Source organism: Schistocerca americana, chromosome 3, assembly GCF_021461395.2.
Source record: "Schistocerca americana isolate TAMUIC-IGC-003095 chromosome 3, iqSchAmer2.1, whole genome shotgun sequence".
Classification (NCBI taxonomy): Eukaryota; Metazoa; Arthropoda; class Insecta; order Orthoptera; family Acrididae; genus Schistocerca; species Schistocerca americana.
This window is the reverse complement of record NC_060121.1, coordinates 148,950,285-148,970,493: the sequence shown is the minus strand read 5'-3', so window position 1 is coordinate 148,970,493 and position 20,209 is coordinate 148,950,285. Positions and strand designations below refer to the sequence as shown.

General features: G+C 44.7%; 1 protein-coding gene across 1 annotated transcript in view; it reads left to right on the top strand.

The window, feature by feature from the left end:
• Positions 1-9,313: 9,313 nt before the first annotated feature.
• LOC124605932 overlaps positions 9,314-20,209 on the top strand; it is a 136,863-nt gene continuing 125,967 nt past the window's right edge. The window contains exon 1 of the mRNA XM_047137890.1: positions 9,314-9,577. Within this exon, the coding sequence (XP_046993846.1) occupies positions 9,314-9,577 (264 nt within the window). The remainder of the gene's footprint in view (positions 9,578-20,209) is intronic.

Here is a 20,209-nt window from a genome sequence, read left to right as displayed (position 1 = left end):
GGGAAGCAGTGGTTGGGAAGGGAGTGAGACAGGGTTGTATTATTCAATTTGTATATTGAGCAAGCAGTAAAGGAAACAAAATAAAAATTCGGAGTAGGTATTAAAATCCATGGAGAAGAAATAAAAACTTTGAAGTTCGCCAATGACATGGTAATTCTGTCAGAGACAGCAAAGGCCTTGGAAGAGCAGTTGAACGGAATGGACAGTGTCTTGAAAGGAGGATATAAGATGAACATCAACAAAAGCAAAACGAGGATCATGGAATGTAGTCTAATTAAGTCGGGTGATGCTGAGGGAATTAGATTAGGACATGAGACGCTTAACTTAGTAAAGGAGTTTTGCTATTTGGGGAGCAAAATAACTGATGATGATCGAAGCAGAGAGTATATAAAATGTAGACTGGCAATGGCAAGGAAAGCGTTTCTGAAGAAGAGAAATTTGTTAACATCGAGTATATATTTAAGTGTCAGGAAGTCGATTCTGAAAGTATTTGTATGGAGTGTAGCCATGTATGGAAGTGAAACGTGGACGATAAATAGTTTGGACAAGAAGAGAATAGAAGCTTTCGAAATGTGGTGCTACAGAAGAATGCTGAAGATTAGATGGGTATATTACATAACTAATGAGTAGGTATTGAATAGGATTGGGGAGAAGAGGAGTTTGTGTCACAACTTGACTAGAAGAAGGGGTTGGTTGGTAGGACATGTTTTGAGGCATCAAGGGATCACCAATTTAGTATTGGAGGGCAGCGTGGAGGGTAAAAATCGTAGAGGGAGACCAAGAGATGAATACACTAAGCAGATTCAGAAGGATATAAGTTGCAGTAGGTACTGGCAGATGAAGAAGCCTGCACAGGATAGAGTAGCATGGAGAGCTGCATCAAACCAGTCTCAGGACTGAAGACCACAGCAAGAACAACAAGCATCTCCGAACAATTACGTTTTGTTCCAACCTACCGGTAAAAAATGTGGCAGCCCTCCTCTGAATTGCTTCGACGTCTTACTTCAGTCCGACCAAACACTCGAGCAGTACTCATGAATAGGTCGCATCAGCGTCCTATACGCACTCTCCTTTACAGGTGGACCACTCTCTCCTAAAATTCTTCCAATAAACCGAAGTCGGCCATTCGCCTTCCCTACTACAGTTCTCACACGCTATTTCCATTTCATATCGCTTTGCATCGTTACACCTAGATATTTAAACGACTTGACTATGTGAAGCAGAACACTAGTAATACTGTATCCGAAGATTACAGGTTTGTTCTTCCTAGTCATCTGCATTAACTTACGTTCTTCCACATTTAGAGCTAGCTGCCATTGATTACACCAACTGGAAATTTTGTCTGAGTCGTCTGGTACCTTCCTACAGTCACTCAACTCCGACACCTTACGGTACACCACAGCATCGCCAGCAGACAAAGGCAGATTGCTGCCCACCCTGCCCGCAAAATCATTTACGTATACAGAGAACAACAGCAGTCGTATTACACTTGATTGCGGGAGCCCTGACGATACCCTTGCCTGCGATGAACGCTCGCCGTCGAGGACAGCATACTGGTTTCTATTACCTAAGAACTTTTCGAGTCACTGACATATCCGTGAACTTATTCCATATGCTCGTAACTTCGTTAAGGCCGAAATACTAAATGTCTTATTCCAGAGCTGTTTCACAGAGGAAGACTGCACTGTAGTTCCTTCTCTAGATTGTCGCACAGATGACAAAATGGTAGATATCGAAATAGATGACAGAGGGATAGAAAAACAATTAAAATCGCTCAAAAGAGGAAAGGCCACTGGACCTGATGGGATACCAGTTCGATTTTACACAGAGTACGCGAAGGGACTTGTCCCCCTTCTTGCAGCGGTGTACCGTAGGTCTCTAGAAAAGCGTAGCGTTCCAAAGGATTGGAAAAGGGCACAGGTCATCCCTGTTTTCAAGAAGGGACGTCGAACAGATGTGCAGAACTACAGACCTATATCTCCACCATCGATCAGTTGTAGAATTTTGGAACACGTATTATGTTCGTGTATAATGGCTTTTCTGGAGACTAGAAATTGTAGGAATCAACATGAGTTTCGAAAAAGACGATCGTGTGAAACCCAGCTCGCGCTATTCGTCCACGACAATCAGAGGGACATAGACACGGGTTCCCAGGTAGATTCCGTGCTTCTTGACTTCCTCAAGGCGTTTGATACAGTTTCACACAGTCGTTTAATGAACAAAGTAAGAGCATATGGACTATCATACCAATTGTGTGCCCGCATCTCGTGGTCGTGCGGTAGCGTTCTAGCTTCCCACGCCCGGGTTCCCGGGTTCGATTCCCGGCGGGGTCAGGGATTTTCTCTGCCTCGTGATGGCTGGGTGTTGTGTGCTGTCCTTAGGTTAGTTAGGTTTAAGTAGTTCTAAGTTCTAGGGGACTTATGACCACAGCAGTTGAGTCCCATAGTGCTCAGAGCCATTTGAACCATTTGAACCAATTGTGTGATTGGATTGAGGAGTTCCTACATAACGGAACGCAGCATGTCATTCTCAATGGAGAGAAGTCTTCCGAATTAAGAGTGATTTCAGGTGTGCCGCAGGGGAGTGTCGTAGGACCGTTGCTATTCACAACATACATAAATGACCTTGTGGATGACATCGGAAGTTCACTGAGGCTTTTTGCGGATGATGCTGTGGTGTATCGAGAGGTTGTAACAATGGAAAATTATACTGAAATGCAGGAGGATCTGCAGCGAATTGGCGCATGGTGCAGGGAATGGCAATTGAATCTCAATGTGGACAAGTGTAATGTGCTGCGAATACATAGAAAGATAGATCCCTTATCATTTAGCTACAATATAACAGGTCAGCAACTGAAAGCAGTTAATTCCATAAATTATCTGGGAGTAGGCATTAGGAGTGATTAAAAATGAAATGATCATATAAAGTTGATCGTCGGTAAAGCAGATGCCAGACTGAGATTCATTGAAAGAATCCTAAGGAAATGCAGTCCGAAAACAAAAGAAGTAGGTTACAGTACACTTGTTCGCCCACTGCTTGAATACTGTTCAGCGGTGTGGGATCCGTACCAGATAGGGTTGATAGAAGAGGTAGAGAAGATCCAACGGAGAGCAGCGCGCTTCGTTACAGGATCATTTAGCAATCGCGAAAGTGCTACGGAGATGATAGATAAACTCCAGTGGAAGACTTTGCAAGAGAGACGCTCAGTAGCTGGGTACGGGCTTTTGTTGAAGTTTCGAGAGCATACCTTCACCGAGGAGTCAAGCAGTATATTGATCCATCCTACGTATATCTCGCGAAGAGACCATGAGGATAAAATCAGAGAGATTAGAGCCCACACAGAGGCGTACCGATAATCTTTCTTTCCACGAACAATACGAGACTGGAATAGGAGGGAGAACCGATAGAGGTACTCAAGGTACCCTCCGACACACACCGTCAGGTGGCTTGCGGAGTATGGTTGTAGATGTAGAACAGTGTGTAATGGGTCCCCGTGTCAAATGCTTTCCGGAAATTACGAAATACGGAATCCACCTGTTCCCCTTCATCCGTAGTTCTCAGTATATCATGTGAGAAAAGGGCAAGCTGAGTTTCGCACGAGCCATGTTTTCTAAAACCATGCTGATTCGTGGACATAAGCTTCTCAGTTTCAAGAAAGTTTATTATACTCGAACTGAGAATATATTCAGGGATTCTGTAGGAAAATCAAGTTTGGGACATTGGTCGGTAATTTTGCTTGTCCGTTCTCTTACCCTTCTTATCTACTGGAGTCACCTCTCCCCATTTTTACAGTCGTTTGGGACTTGGCGCTGGGAGAGAGGTTCATGATGCATGCAGGCTAGGCAAGGGGCCAATGCCGTAGAGTAAAGCTTCATCTACATCCACATCTACATGGGTACTCTGCAGATCATACTTAAGTGCCTAGCAGAGGGTTCGTCGTACTAACTTTACAATGATTCTCTATTATTCCAATCATGAACAGCGGGCGGAGAAAACGAGCACCTACGTCTTTCCGTGTGAACTCTGTATGATGATCGTCTCTCCCTATGTAGGTCGGCATCAACAAAATATTTTCACGTTCGGAGGGAAAGTTGCTGATTGAAATTTCGAGAGAAGATTCCGCTGCAAAAAAACGGGTTTGTTTTAGTGGTTCCATCCCAAATCGTGTATCGTGCCAGTGACACTTCCTCCTTTATTTCCTGATTATACAAAACGTGCTGCTCTTCTTTGAACTTTCTCGATGTACTCCGTTCACCCTATGTGGAAAGGATCCCAGACCGCGCATAAGTACTGCAGAAGAGGACGGACAAGCGCAGTATAGGCAGTCTCTTTAGTAGCTCTGTTTCATTTTCTAACTGTTCTTTCCAATTGCGGAAAAGATCGATATCGTGTTGATGTATGGCTATTGTGATCAAAATATGATGGTAGTATCTGTTCCCGAAAGAGCAGTTACCGTACATGACCATGCAGCTTTGCTAGAAATGAAACGATAATTAAATGGACACCCTAGCTGCAAACAGGCGTTGACGCCGGCACGGTAGCTCATCGTGTTCGATCAGAGGTTAATGTGCCCTCTGTAATAAAAAAAACTGAGTTAACAGATCAACAACGAACTTAAACTGATGTCTTACGACGTCCTCCCCGAGCAGATGCAAAGAACGAAAGCGAACAAAATTAGAAGAAAAAAAACAAAAAAAGATGGATAGAGCGTCTGCCATGTAAACAGGAGATCCCGGGTTCGAGTCCCGGTCGGGGCACACATTTTCAACATGTCCCCAATGAAGTACATCAACGCCTGTTTGCAGATAGTGTGTCCATTTAATTATCCTTTCATTTCCAATTTGAACTGTTCATAACTGTAATTCCTAGGTATTTAGTTGAATTTACGACCTTTAGATTTGACTGATTGATTGTGTAAACGAAGTTTAACGGATTCCTTTTAGCATTCATGTGGATGACTTCAACTGCCAATTTACGCACCATTCAGATATCTTTTCTAAATAGTTTTATAGTTTGTTTTGATCTTCTGACGAATTTAACAGTCGATAAACGACAGCATCATCCGAAAACAAGACAGCTGCTCGTATCGTCTTCTAATCGTTTTTGTAGATAAGGAACAGCAGAGGGCCTATAGCACTACCTAGGGAACGCCAGAGATCATTCCTGTTTTATTCGATGACTTTCCGTCAATTACTACGAACTGGGACCTCTCTGACAGGAAATCACGAATCCGACCACATAACTGAGATAATATTCCATAGGCACGCAATTTGATTACGAGTCACTTGCGTGGTACAGTGTCAAAAGACTTTTGGAAATCTAGAAATACGGAATCAATTTGAAATCCCTTATCATAGCATTCAACACTTCGTGTGTATGAAGCGCTAGTTGTGTTTCACGAGAACGATATTTTCTCAATCCATGTTGACTTGGTGTCAATAGACCATTCTCTTCGAGGTAATTCATAACGTTCGAACACAATATATGTACCAAAATCCTGCTGCATATCGACGTTAATGATATGGGTCTGTAATTTAGTGGATTATTCCTATTACCTTTCTTGAATAGTGATGTGACTTGTGCAACTTTCCAGTCTTTGGGTACGGATCTTTCGCCGAGCGAGCGGTTGTATGATTGTCAAGTATGGAGCTATCGCATCAGCATACTCTGAAAGTAACCTAATTGGTATACAGTCTGGAGCGAGAGACTCGATTTTATTGATTTAAGTTGCTTCACTAGTCCGAGAATATGTACTTCTGAGTAGCTCATGATGGCGGCTGTTCTTGGTTAGAACGAGACAAAGTTTCGTTGTGGAAACTATTATAAGCATCTAGCATAGCAGTCCGTCTTCAGGTGTGGCCCCTCGGGATCATCCGACCGCCGTGGCACACTCAGCTGAGGATGTGGAGAGGAGGGACATGTGGTCAGCACACCGCTCTCCCGGTCGCTATGACAGTTTTCTTTGACCTGAGCCGGTACTGTTCGGTCCAGTAGCTCGTCAATTGGCAGTACGAATCTGAGTGCACCCCGAAAAATGGCAACAGCGCATGGCGGCCAGGATGGTCACCCATCAAAGTGCCGGCCACTCCCGACAGCGCTTAACTAGGGTGATGGGTGATCTGACGGGAACCGGTGTATCCACTGTGTCAAGGCCGTTGCCGTCTGGCATAGACTCCGCGCTAAATTTCGAACGTCTGTAAAAGATCACTAATATTGGAGATTTTGCATTGATTTAAATTTGGCATGCTAATTTCGATGTTTCTGCAACAGTGGTCTACCCGTTTTGTCTTCCAAGAGGGATCAGCTCCGCCGTTTGTTAATTTATCTGGTATAAATCTATTTCTTTGATTTCAAGCCACGTCTGGTATACAGTTGTTGTTGTGGTCTTCAGTCCAGAGACTGGTTTGATGCAGCTCTCCATGCTACTCTACCCTCTGCGAGCTTCTTCATATCGAAGAAACTACTGCAACCTACATCCTTCTGAATCTCCTTAGTGCATTCATCTCATGGTCTCCCTCCACGATTTTTACCACCCTCCCCCCACCCCCACGCTGCCCTCCAATAATAAACTCGTGATCCCTTGACGCCTCAGAACATGTCCTACCGACCGAACCCTTCTTCTAGTCAAGTTGTGCCATAAAGTCCTCTTCTCCCCAATTCTGTTAGTTACGTGATCTATCTATCTAATTTTCAGCATTCTTCTGTGACTCCACATCTCGAAAGCTTCTATTCTCTTACTGCGTAAACTAGTTATCGTCCACGTTTCACTTCCATATAAGGCCACACTCCATACAAATACTTTCAGAAAAGACTTCCTCACACTTAAATCTATACCAGATGTTAAAAAATTTCTCTTCTTCAAATGACTCTGAGCACTATGGGACTTAACATCTGAGGTCATCAGTCCCCTAGAACTTAGAACTACTTAAACCTAACTAACCTAAGGACATTACACACATCCATGCCCGAGGCAGGATTCAAACCTGCGACCGCAGCGGTCGCGTAGTTCCAGACTGAAGCGCCTAGAACCGCTCAGCCTCACCGTCCGGCGTTCTCTTCTTCAGAAACACTTTCCTTGCCACTGACTGTCTGCATTTTATATCCTCTCTACTTTGACATCATCAGTTATTTTGCTCCCTAAATAGCAAAACTCATTTACTACTTTAAGTCTCTCATTTACTAATCTAATTTCCTCACCATCAACTGATTTAATTCTGCTACATCTATTATCCTCGTTTTACTTTTGTTGATCTTCATATTATATCCTCCTTTCAGCTGCTGTTCCAGGTCCTTTGCTGTCGCTGACGGAATTACAATGTCATCATCAAGCCTCAAAGTTTTTATTTCTTCTCCATGGATTTTAATACCTACTCCGAATTTTTCTTTTGTTTCCTTGACTGCTTGCTCAATATACAGATTGAATAAAATCGTAGATAGGCTACAACTCTGTCTCACTCCCTTCTCAACCACTCCTTCCCTTTCGTGCCCCTCGACTCTTATAACTGCCATTTATTTTCTGTATAAATTGGAAATAGCCTTTGACACCTGAAACCTTCAGAATTTAAAAGAGAGTATTCCAGACAACATTGACAAAAACTTTCTCTAAGTCAACAAATGCTATAAACGTAGGTTTGCCTTTCCTCAACCTATCCTCTAAGAACTTTTAGCATTGCAGCGCTTCAGCAAACGTAAGTATCGAAATAATAATGAAAAATCCGCCTCGATTGCACAAACTACCTGGTGTATACCTAGGTTTCAGCGTGGGTAACCAAGCCTTCTTCAGAACAAATATAAAAGACTGCTCTTTGACAGCTTAAAATTCTGTTTAGTGAACTGCCACAGGAAATTAAAAGAATGTCAAAATTCCATATATTCAAAAAATAACTCAAAGAAGTGCTAATTAACAAGAGTTTTTATAGTGTCAAGCAATATTTGAATCATCAGCATGCAAACAAAATAGAGCAGCTTATTTCCTTCATGATAGTGCCCAAATTTCTCATCCGAAAAGTAAATTGTGTTTATTTGTTATTCTGATTTCGTATATTATGACTCTTGTTATGTGTATGGTTTCAAGTTAGACATAAGAATATTTTATAAGCCAACAAATGGTTCAAATGGCTCTGAGCACTATGGGACTTAACATCTATGGTCATCAGTCCCCTAAACCTAACTAACCTAAGGACATCACACACATCCAAGTCCGAGGCAGGATTCGAACCTGCGACCGTAGCGGTCGCGTGGTTCCAAACTGAAGCGCCTAGAACCAGTCGGCCACACTGGCCGTATAAGCCAACATATAATTGTAAATCTTTCTTGTTCTATTATCTATATAAGATCATCTGTGACAAATCCTATAGCATTTTATAATAATGAGATACGCGGATGCTAGATAAGCAATCTCCTCTCCTAAATAGGCATAGTCAAAGGCTAAAATCAACACCTACAGCGGCAAGACGCCATATTTAGGCAAGCTGTTTTATATTTGTTCTGAAGAAGGCCTGGTTACCCACGCTGAAACCTAGGTAAACACCAGGTAGTTTGTGCAATCGAGGTGGATTTTTCATAATTATTATCCTTTAAGATAATCCGTAGGGTCAGTATTGCCTCGCAAGTTCCTACATTTCTCCGGAATCCAACTGATCTTCCCTGAGGTCGGCTTCTACCGGTTTTCCATTCGTCTGGAAAGAATTCGTGTCAGTATTTTGAAACCGTGACTTATTAACCTGATAAATCGGTCTACAGTTACATAGGCAATTTGGAAGAAGTGGAGATTGTCTCTCAGAACGGCGTCAAGTAAATTTTTAAAGACTTTGTTTTGAGTAGATATATTTGTTTGTGTGTGAAATCTTACGGGACTTAACTGCTAAGGTCATCAGTCCCTAAGCTTACACACTACTTAACCTAAATTATCATAAGGACAAACAAACACACACACATACACACACACACACACACACACACACACACACACACCCACCCATGCCCGAGGGAGGACTTGAACCTCCGCCGGGACCAGCCGCAAAGTCCGTGACTGTAGCGCCTGAGACCGCTCGGTTAAACCCCTCGCGGGAGATATATTTCTCGGTTATTTTTGGAGGATTTGGGGGTTACAATATTCACTGTCTCTGCAACACTGTGTTCATCACTCCCTGTATCCGGTTACATGCTGGTTATTAGCTGAGGATTATTTGTTGCTAGGAGGTCAAGTGTGTTTTCACAACGTTTACTACTCGCGTAGGCTCACGCACTAAGCTCCGGAGCAAAGGGCCCTTTAGCAGACAAACGTGTCGGCAGAGACAGCGCCGGCAGCGTCATGGAGGCGGCGGACGAGCTGCTGGGTCCGAGCGCGGCGGCGCTGCGGCTGCTGGGCGTGTGGCCGGGGGCGGCGTCGGCGTCGGCGTCGGCGTCGGCGCGGGCCACGCTGGTGTGCGGCTGCTACCTGGCCGTGGTCGCCTTCGCCGCCTCCCAGCTGCTGGCCGAGCCGTGGCGGCCCCTCGAGGAGCTCGCCATCGCCGCCCTCATCTTCGTCACCGGCTCCTCCTTCACTTTCAAGGCACGGCCCTGCTCCGCAGTTAATGTGACCGCACGCCGCACCTCCTGTCTGCTCAATTTGGACACAGGCTAGGGCTATTGATAAAATTTCGATATATCGACATATGGGTATTATTAAAGAAATACCTCGATATACCGGGTGATCAAAAAGTCAGTATAAATTTGAAAACTGAATAAATCACGGAATAATGTACATAGAGAGGTACAAATTGACACACGTGCTTGGAATGACATGGGGTTTTATTAGAAACAAAAAAATACTAAAGTTCAAGAAATGTCCAACAGATGGCGCTTCATCTGACGAGAATAGCAATAATTAGCATAACAAAGTAAGACAAAGCAAAGATGATGTTCTTTACAGGAAATGCTCAATATGTTCACCATCATTCCTCATCAATAGCTGTAGTCGAGGAATAATGTTGTGAACAGCACTGTAAAGCATGTCCGGAGTTATGGTGATGCATTCGCGTCGGATGTGGTCTTTCAGCATCCCTAGAGATGTCGGTCGATCACGATACACTTGCGACTTCAGGTAACGCCAAATCCAATAACCGCACGGATTGAGGTCTGGGGACCTGGGAGACCAAGCATGACGAAAGTGACGGCTGAGCACACGATCATCACCAAACGACGCGCGCAGGAGGTCTTTCACGCGTCTACCAACATGGGGTGGTTCTAATAAAGCCCCATGTCATTCCAAGCATGTGTGTCAATATTTACCTCTCTGTCTGTTACGTGATGCCACGTACTTTTACGTTTGTGACTATTACAGCCCCATCTATCACAAAGCGAAAAAAGTGGTTCAACTAAAACATTCATATTTCTTTACGTACTACACGAATATGTAATAAAAATGGGGGTTCCTATTTAAAAATCCATTTGACCTATGGCAGCGCCATCTAGCGAGCCAACTATAGCGCCATCTGGTTTCCTCCTTCAAGCTAGACAAGTTTCGTTCGATGTAGTTTTTTCGTTTGACGCTTATTTCATGAGATTTTGGCCCGGTCACGATCAATGCACCACCCTGTATGTGGCACAAAAGAAGAAGTAGTCTTATTGCAGTGGGGGTAACAAGATTTCCGTTGTGAAGAAATAGCATACCAGTGGCGATAAAAATCAGTTTTTAAAGCAACTTGTGTGCTATTTCTTCACACCGGAATTCCTTGCTGTAGATGACGAACAAAAATCTAAATGACAAGATTGCTCTTTGCAGTGGGCGGAGACGTGTGAGGGGAAATGCTGACGTAATCGGCGCTCGGGGCTACCAACAAATACTCCAACGTTTAGCTTCACCATGCAACTTTGACACTGCAGCTGCTACGTCACTGCCGTTGGCAGAAATGAGAAAATACCTAAGTCGACATGAAGTCTTCCGGATATATCCGATATGTGGCAAAACGTGACAACAGACCCATCAGACACCTTTTATGGTGCTACTTACATGCCGTTACCATTGTTAGCAAAGTGGTTATCGCCAGACGTGAACGTACATGGTTTGCCTTTCAATTCTTGCTCTAAGGAGCATAGGTAGGCTGCTAGCTTGAGGATGTACAGAATTTATAAAAATAAATCAATACTTAAATATGCTGCTCTAAAACTGGCACTATATTTACAATGTGCAGCCGATATTTTTATAGGCAGTAACGTCGTTGTTTCTTCGTCGCTATATCGGTACTTTTTCTCGATATATCCAAGGTCGATAACGACATCCATTTAAATATCGATTCATCGGATTCCCGATATTTTTAAAAATATGAACAGTTTTACTACAGACACCTAAAGTGAAGTGGTTATTCCTTGTGCATTCGGCTGATGTTACATCTTCAGTGAGATTCATCTGCCTTCGGGGTCTGTTTCGCAACACCAGGACCTGAGACTACACTAACTTACTCGCGGAGGTAGCGAGGAATGTAGCCGTTTATACTGGCTGTCTGTCATTTGCTCCTAGTTCAATTCGTGTCCGCCCACGGTAGCTGAGTGGTATTTAATAGCCATCGCCACTTCCTGTCGCCTTCGAGCTGCTCTGATCTCCATTGATTTCGACCACGCCTTCGATAGAGTTCACCATAAGTTCCTTCTGTCCGTTATGGCCAGCATGGGCTTCCCACCTGACTTTCTCGACATCTTTCAGCGCCTTTTCCGTGGAGCTGCATCCCGTGTATTGGTGAATGGACAGATTGCGGGTCCCTTTCCGATCCGACGGTCAGTTCGCCAAGGATGCGCTCTCTCCATGATCCTTTACGCGATTGCACTCGAACCACATGTCGGAGGGTTGAAAAACAGGCTCTCGGGCATGTCATTGAGGGATCACACCTTTCACTGCAGGATATATGCTGATGACCTTCTATTACTTGTCCGATCTGGTGACGAGGTACGCTCGGTGATACAATGGATCAATCGCTATGGTTTGGCAGCGGGCAGCCTCATGAATGTGGCCAAATCGGCAGCGATGCCCATTGGGAGAGGTCTACAGGAGGACGCTTTAGCCCCACTCCCACTTGTTAACAAGATCCGGTTCTTGGGAATAACATTTACACAGGATGTGCGCTGCACGGCTGCCATGAACTATGCACGATTACTACAGGCAATACGCACAGAAGTTCGCCGGAACTTACCGATACCGACAGCGATGGCACACAGACTGCAAGCAGCGTTTGGATATTACCTTACCGCCGGACACCTATTCAAAGTCCGCTACGAAACACTCACCCTCCCTCCGCTTGATGGCGGACTGGGACTTATAAATGTACGAGCGAGGGCTACAGCATTATACTTGTGCACAATGATGAAATTGTGGACCCACAAAGATGCTTCCCTTACGGGTCGTCTGTTAGAGGAATTGCTGCCGGCGTCTCTTATGCCACCTGTCACGGTTGCGCACATTACACCCTCACTCTCGCATCTCTCGGCATTTATTCTTGAGTATAGTTACGTGCACCCAGACCTTCCCAACACTCGCCCTCCCAAGGCGAGAGACTTTTACAGACTGCTGCTAAGGTCCATCCCTCGCAATGTGATTGAGAGGAAGAGCCCTACGACCCTATGGCCTGCAGTGTGGAGAGCGGTCCAGAAGTCGTTCCTCCCCACGCGGGTACGAGCCGCGTGGTACCAGGTGGTGAACGGGAAGGTTGTAACACGACAAAGGCTGCACGCTATTGGGATGGCGGATTCCCCCCTTTGTCCACATTGCCACCTCGTGGATACTGACGACCACCGTTTAACATGTGGATCGGCGTTAGAGGTATGGCTGCTAGTGCAGAAGATCCTCGCCTGCTACCTACGTATCGCGCCTCGCACAATTGAGCCACGGCTCCTCCTTTGTCCAGAGGATACTTATTTCCCACCTGCAAAGACTCATGCTCTCACATGGTTTAAAGGCAAGTCCATATACTACCTCTTTCGAGATGATGAGAAGATGGTGCTTGATTACTGGCAATTTGTCCAGGACAGTCATAGCACACTTGAGTGTACACCCCGATACCGACAACTATTTGCCAACTATTTACGCAGTGTCTTCGATAACCCCGCTCACAGTTGGGGAGTACCGGACAGAGGATGACCGCCGTCATGGAGCTCCACAAGCTGCGAATGTTTTATCAATTTGGAACATGGAATCTGTACGCAGATGGGCCATGCACATGGAATGGCGTGCGGGATTTGGTTACGTTTTTCTTTCTTTATTATCTATCACCACACTATTGGTTTCAAATTCTCTTACATAGTTTAGAAGAAACTCTGGTTCTGTTGTTGCTACGGATGTACATTCTAATTTTGTTTGTCGTAACTGAAAGACGCCTTTTTCCATCTATATATAAAAAAAAGGTTGGCATAGGAAAATAATAAAAAAATAAAACAAAAAAATTCCAAAAATAAAAATAAAATATAAAAAAGTAAAAAGAAAAAAAAGAAAAAAAGTGGTCAGCGCGACAGAATGTCAACCCTTAGGACCCGGGTTCGACTCCCGGCTGGTCGGAGATTTTCTCCGCTTAGGGACTGGGTGTTGTGTTGTCCTAATCATCATCATTTCACCCCCATCGACGCGCAAGTCGCCGAAGTGGCGTCAAATCGAAAGACTTGTACCAGGCGAACGGTCTGCCCGACGGGAGGCCCTAGTCACACAACATTTATTATTTATTAGTTCACTTTGTCCCACCTGTTTAATGTGCCTGCACTCTGATTAAATTATGTTTCAAATATTCCTTGAAAATGTGTTAATATTTAAGTTTGTTATGTTAATGAAATATTGCTGTTATTATTTCACTTTTTAAATGTAATTTAATGGCCTCTGTCATTAGCCTTGCCAGAGAAGTGAGTAACTACAGATTTGGTACAGAATATCACATATACAGCGTATACATTACAAATTACAGGTAAACTTCAAGGTACAGTCTGTACATTCACGCACTCAACACAGTCTATGTATCACAACTTGTGTCTGACATAACTGGATATCCGCTTCTTGCAAAAACTCGGCAACACTCATACAGTCCGTTGTGGTCAGCTGTCGAAACAGGTCCGTCACTAATGTAGGTCGAGGAATTCCTGCTCTGATCAAAGCCTTAACAAAGTTGCGGCGTTGCCTGTCGTAGTGTGAACATCCTAGTATCACATTGTTGAGGTCTGCAAATTGTCTAGGTATAGCGCAATAGTGCTAAAATTGATAGAACAGTAAAAACAATCTAGCAACTCTATGCAAATTCTAAGTCACATACGATGGATACCTTAACAACACATAAAACGCAACCAAATGCACCTTGATAACTATCCGTGAAAATAAATTCGCTTTTAACTGTCACTTTGCTTTTCAACGTGCTACGTCAAACAAAATGTTCATTGTTTATAATGAAAGACATCCTCCTTTAGACGTAGTACAAAAAATGGTTCAAATGGCTCTGAGCACTATGGGACTTAACATCTCAGGTCATCAGTCCCCTAGAACTTAGAACTACTTAAACCTAACTAACCTAAGGACATCACACACATCCATGCCCGAGGCAGGATTCGAACCTGCGACCGTAGGCGTCGCGCGGTTCCAGACTGAAGCGCCTACAACCGCTCGGCCACCGCGGCCGGCAGACGTAGTACAGGTCAGGTCCTAATTCCACACTATTGCTTAGCAATTTCGTCATTAAACTGCCTGGTGGAAAAATTAGTAAATAATATGCGCTGACAGTAATGCAACTGTACAACAATAATGTAAATTTTAAAAGTGCCGCGCAATAGCGGCGGACTGCAGCGCTCCAGCGATGCTGATTTCTCTCCGCTGCAGACAATGCCATAATTCCGAAAACTGGGATTATTTGACACAGGTTTAACACTTCTAAAAATAAAAACTCAACTCACACTTTAACGAATAGTCTATTTGACGTCAGCACTTTAAAATATATTACAGATCTGGATAAGCAGTATGCGTAATAAAGTTTCGAATGACAGCCACACACACACACACACACACACACACACACACACACACACACACAAAATACACACACAGAGAGAGAGAGAGAGAGAGAGAGAGAGAAGACCACAGATGAACACTTTTCAGCACAATGATTCCGTTTATTTCTCGAATACATCGCTATTGTCTTTGTTTTTTTTAAGTTAGTATTTTTGTAATTATTCACATAAAACACTGTCTTTATGCATCTCATAGTCACAAGAGGCTTTTTATAGTTTTTCTATGTCTCACTTCACTTGCAAGAAATACTGTTATCGCATATTGGTGGCTCTCTAAACACTATGGGACTTAACATCTGAGGTCATCAGTCTCCTGGCAACGGCCTTGCCGCAGTGGATACACCGGTTCCCGTGAGATCACCGGAGTTAAGCGCTGTCGGGTGTGGTTGGCACTTGGATGGGTGACCATCCAGGTGCTATGCCCTGTTGCCATTTTACGGGGTGCACTCAGCCTCGTGATGCCAATTGAAGAGCTACTCGACCGAATAGTAGCGGCTTCGGACAAGAATACCATCATAACGACCGGGAGAGCGGTGTGCTGACCCCATGCCCCTCCTATCCGCATCCTCAGCTGAGGATGACACGGCGGTCGGATGGTCCCGGTAGGCCACTCGTGGCCTGACGACGGAGTGCTTTTTTTTTCATGAGTCCCCTAGACTTAGAACTACTTAAACCTAACTAACGTAAGGACAGCACACTCATCCATGCCCAAGGCAGGATTCGAACCTGGGACCGCAGCAGCAGCGCTGTTCCGGACTGAAGCGCCAAGAACCGCTCGTTCACAGCGGCATATTGGTACAGGGAGGCAATACGTGTTGCATATTTAGAAAATGTAACGCCTGAAAGGCAAATAACTGAAGCGAAAACGAAAAAGTTTGCTAAAGCGTACGTAGGAAATGCTGTCTGCAGGGCGCGTTTACGCGTGACACGATGCCGATGTGGAGCTCAAGCGACCTGATGCGAAGAAGCCACCAGACACGGTGGAGCGTTGACACTACAGGGCTATTACAAATAATTGAAGCGATTTCATAAATTCACTGTAGCTCCGTTCATTGACATATGGTCGCGACACACTACAGATACGTAGAAAAACTCATAAAGTTTTGTTCGGCTGAAGCCGCACTTCAGGTTTCAGCCGCCAGAGCGCTCGAGAGCGCAGTGAGACAAAATGGCGACAGGAGCCGAGAAAGCGTATGCCGTGCTTGAAATGCACTCGCATCAGTCAGTCATAACAGTGCAACGACACTTCAGGACGAAGTTCAACAAAGATCCACCAACTGCTAACTCCATTCGGCGATGGTATGCGCAGTTTAAAGCTTCTGGATGCCTCTGTAAGGGGAAATCAACGGGTCGGCCTGCAGTGAGCGAAGAAACGGTTGAACGCGTGCGGGTAAGTTTCACGCGTAGCCCGCGGAAGTCGACGAATAAAGCAAGCAGGGAGCTAAATGTACCACAGCCGACGGTTTGGAAAATCTTACGGAAAAGGCTAAAGCAGAAGCCTTACCGTTTACAATCGCTACAAGCCCTGACACCCGATGACAAAGTCAAACGCTTTGAATTTTCGGCGCGGTTGCAACAGTTCATGGAAGAGGATGCGTTCAGTGCGAAACTTGTTTTCAGTGATGAAGCAACATTTTTTCTTAATGGTGAAGTGAACAGACACAATGTGCGAATCTGGGCGGTAGAGAATCCTCACGCATTCATGCAGCAAATTCGCAATTCACCAAAAGTTAACGTGTTTTGTGCAATCTCACGCTTTAAAGTTCTTCTGCGAAAAAAATGTTACAGGACACGTGTATCTGGACATGCTGGAAAATTGGCTCATGCCACAACTGGAGTCCGACAGCGCCGACTTCATCTTTCAACAGGATGGTGCTCCACCGCACTTCCATCATGATGTTCGGCATTTCTTAAACAGGAGATTGGAAAACCGATGGATCGGTCGTGGTGGAAATCATGATCAGCAATTCATGTCATGGTCTCCACGCTCTCCCGACTTATCCCCATGCGATTTCTTTCTGTAGGGTTATGTGAAAGATTCAGTGTTTAAACCTCCTCTACCAAGAAACGTGCCAGAACTGCGAGCTCGCATCAACGATGCTTTCGAACTCATTGATAAGGATATGCTGCGCCGAGTGTGGGAGGAACTTGATTATTGGCTTGATGTCTGCCGAATCACTAAAGGGACACATATCGAACATTTGTGAATGCCTAAAAAAACTTTTTGAGTTTTTGTATGTGTGTGCAAAGCATTGTGAAAATATCTCAAATAATAAAGTTATTGTAGAGCTGTGAAATCGCTTCAATAATTTGTAATAACCCTGTATTTGGCCATTCGCAGTGCGTCGCAGGCCGGAGCCTGGAAACGCCAACGTGGAAGAGGTTACGCAGTCTGCCAGGCAGTATAAAGGCAGAGGAGACGGCAACTGACAAAAGAGTTACATCGAAATTAATTCGATTGAGATCAGCTGTATTAGGTGTAGATCTACTATCCAACAGAGATAAAGGAAAATCTGTGCTGGAGCGGGACTGTATTCCGGATTGTCCACTTAACACGAGCGCACTTCGGCTATCCGTGCACACTCCTCTGACCAATCCAGATCTCCGTATGTCACACTGTCTACATCCCTTAACTCTCGCACGTTATGTGATTCCTTCAACAAGGAGAAATGCGTTTTAGACAGGTACGTGCCGAGTAAAACTGTGAGGGACGGGAAAAACCCACCGTGGTTCAACAACAAAGTTAGGAAACTACTGCGAAAGCAAAGAGAGCTCCACTGCAAGTTTAAACGCAGCCAAAATCTCTCAGACAAACAGAATCTAAACGATGTCAAAGTTAGCGTAAGGAGGGCTATGCGTGAAGCGGTCAGTGAATTCGAAAGTAAAATTCTATGTACCGACTTGACAGAAAATCCTAGGAAGTTCTGGTCTTACGTTAAATCAGCAAGTGGCTCGAAGCAGCATATCCAGACACTCTGGGATGATGATGGCATTGAAACAGAGGATGACACGCGTAAATCTGAAATACTAAACACCTTTTTCCTTCTCTAAATCCTCGCACAAACGAAGAAATGACTGACATCGAAATAAGTGTCCAAGGAATAGAAAAGCAACTGAAATCACTCAATAGAGGAAAGTCCACTGGACCTGACAGGATACCAATTCGATCCTACACAGAGTACGCGAAAGAACTTGCCCTCCTGCTAACAGCCTTGTACCGCAAGTCTCTAGAGGAACGGAAGGTTCCAAATGATTGGAAAAAAGCACAGATAGTCCCAGTCTCCAAGAAGGGTCGTCGAGAAGATGCGCAAAACTATAGACCTATATCTCTGACATCGATCTGTTGTAGAATTTTAGAACATGTTTTTTGCTCGCGTATCATGTCATTTCTGGAACCCCCCCCCCCCCCCCCCCAAAAAAAAAACAAATGTAATGTATTGCGAATACGTAGAAAGAAGGATCTTTTATTGTATGATTATATGATAGCGGAACAAACACTGGTAGCAGTTACTTCTGTAAAATATCTGGGAGTATACGTGCGGGACGATTTGAAGTGGAATAATCATATAAAATTAATTGTTGGTAAGGCGGGTGCCAGGTTGAGGTTTATTGGGAGAGTCCTTAGAAAATGTAGTCCATCAACAAAGGAGGTGGCTTACAAAACACTCGTTCGACCTGTACTTGAGTATTGCTCATCAGTGTGAGATCCGTCGGGTTGACAGAGGAGATAGAGAAGATCCAAAGAAGAGCGGCGCGTTTCGTCACGGGGTTATTTGGTGGGCGTGATAGCGTTGCGGAGATGTTTAGCAAACTCAAGTGGCAGGCTCTGCAAGAGAGGCGCTCTGCATCACGGTGTAGCTTGCTGTCCAGGTTTCGAGAGGGTGCGTTTCTGGATGAGGTATCGAATATATTGCTTCCCCCTACTTATACCTCACAAAGAGATCACGAATGTAAAATTAGAGAGATTCGAGCGCGCACGGAGGCTTTCCGGCAGTCGTTCTTCATGCGAACCATACGTGACTGGAACAGGAAAGAGAGGTAACGACAGTGGCACGTAAAGTGCCCTCCGCCACTCAGCGTTGTGTGGCTTGAGGAGTATAAATTTAGATGTAGAATGAGACAGGCCAAACGACGATAACACCACTAGTCTGGATCTCTCGTTGTCTCATTCTCCCTGTTGCGGGAAGCAAGGCAATGTTGCGACCGTTAGGTGATAAATTTAGTGCAGTACGATGAGAGAATGTAGACAGTGTGACATCACGGAAGTTTGCATCTGTCTGAGGAGCATGGACGGATAGCGGAAGTGGTTTAGGCAGCTGCTCACAATGACCAGGTAAATACGTGTGCGAGTCCCGGCCCGGCTCAAATTTTCATATGAGGCAGATCTGTACCTAAAACAGCTGATGAAAAGGAATTCGCAGTCACCAAATTAATTTCGAAATATGTCGTACAGCTGTGGATTGTCAGCAGTGCTTGTACTTTCAGACATCCATGTAAAGGAGTCGTCCGAGGGGGACCTTTGCATAGGTCAGGCCAGCGCCTGGGGTGATAGTATTCTCTCTGGCTCTAAAAAAAAATGGCTCTGAGCACTATGGGACTCAACTGCTGAGGTTATTAGTCCCCTAGAACTTAGAACTAGTTAAACCTAACTAACCTAAGGACATCACAAACATCCATGCCCGAGGCAGGATTCGAACCTGCGACCGTAGCGGTCTTGCGGTTCCAGACTGCAGCGCCTTTAACCGCACGTCACTTCGGCCGGCTCTCTCTGGCTCTGCTTGCGCTTATTCTTATCCGCGCACCTCCCTCCAGCGTAACCTTCAGTCCCGAGAGTTGTACTTTCATTCGTGTCATTCACTCCCTTCCTACCCAGACGAGCTTTAAGACTAATGTTGTTCAAGAGCTGCCTTTTCTTCGTGCATTTCCCGTCTGAATAACGTAGTTTTGTCAAAACATTCTGTTAGCTATCTCCACGATCTCAAACTGTGCAGACCTTCTACAGTCTCTAGATAATTATGAGTCTTGACCATTTGCTGGACACGACACTGTGCTGTTCATCCCTCACGATGTTGACGTCGAAGTCGGGAGCATAACTTCACTGGAATAGGAAATTTATCAAAAGATCTAGTAGGAGCATTTTAAGCTATCCGTGTGAAGGGTGGGCTTTGAGGGAATCACGAAAAGAAGAAATTAGAAGGAT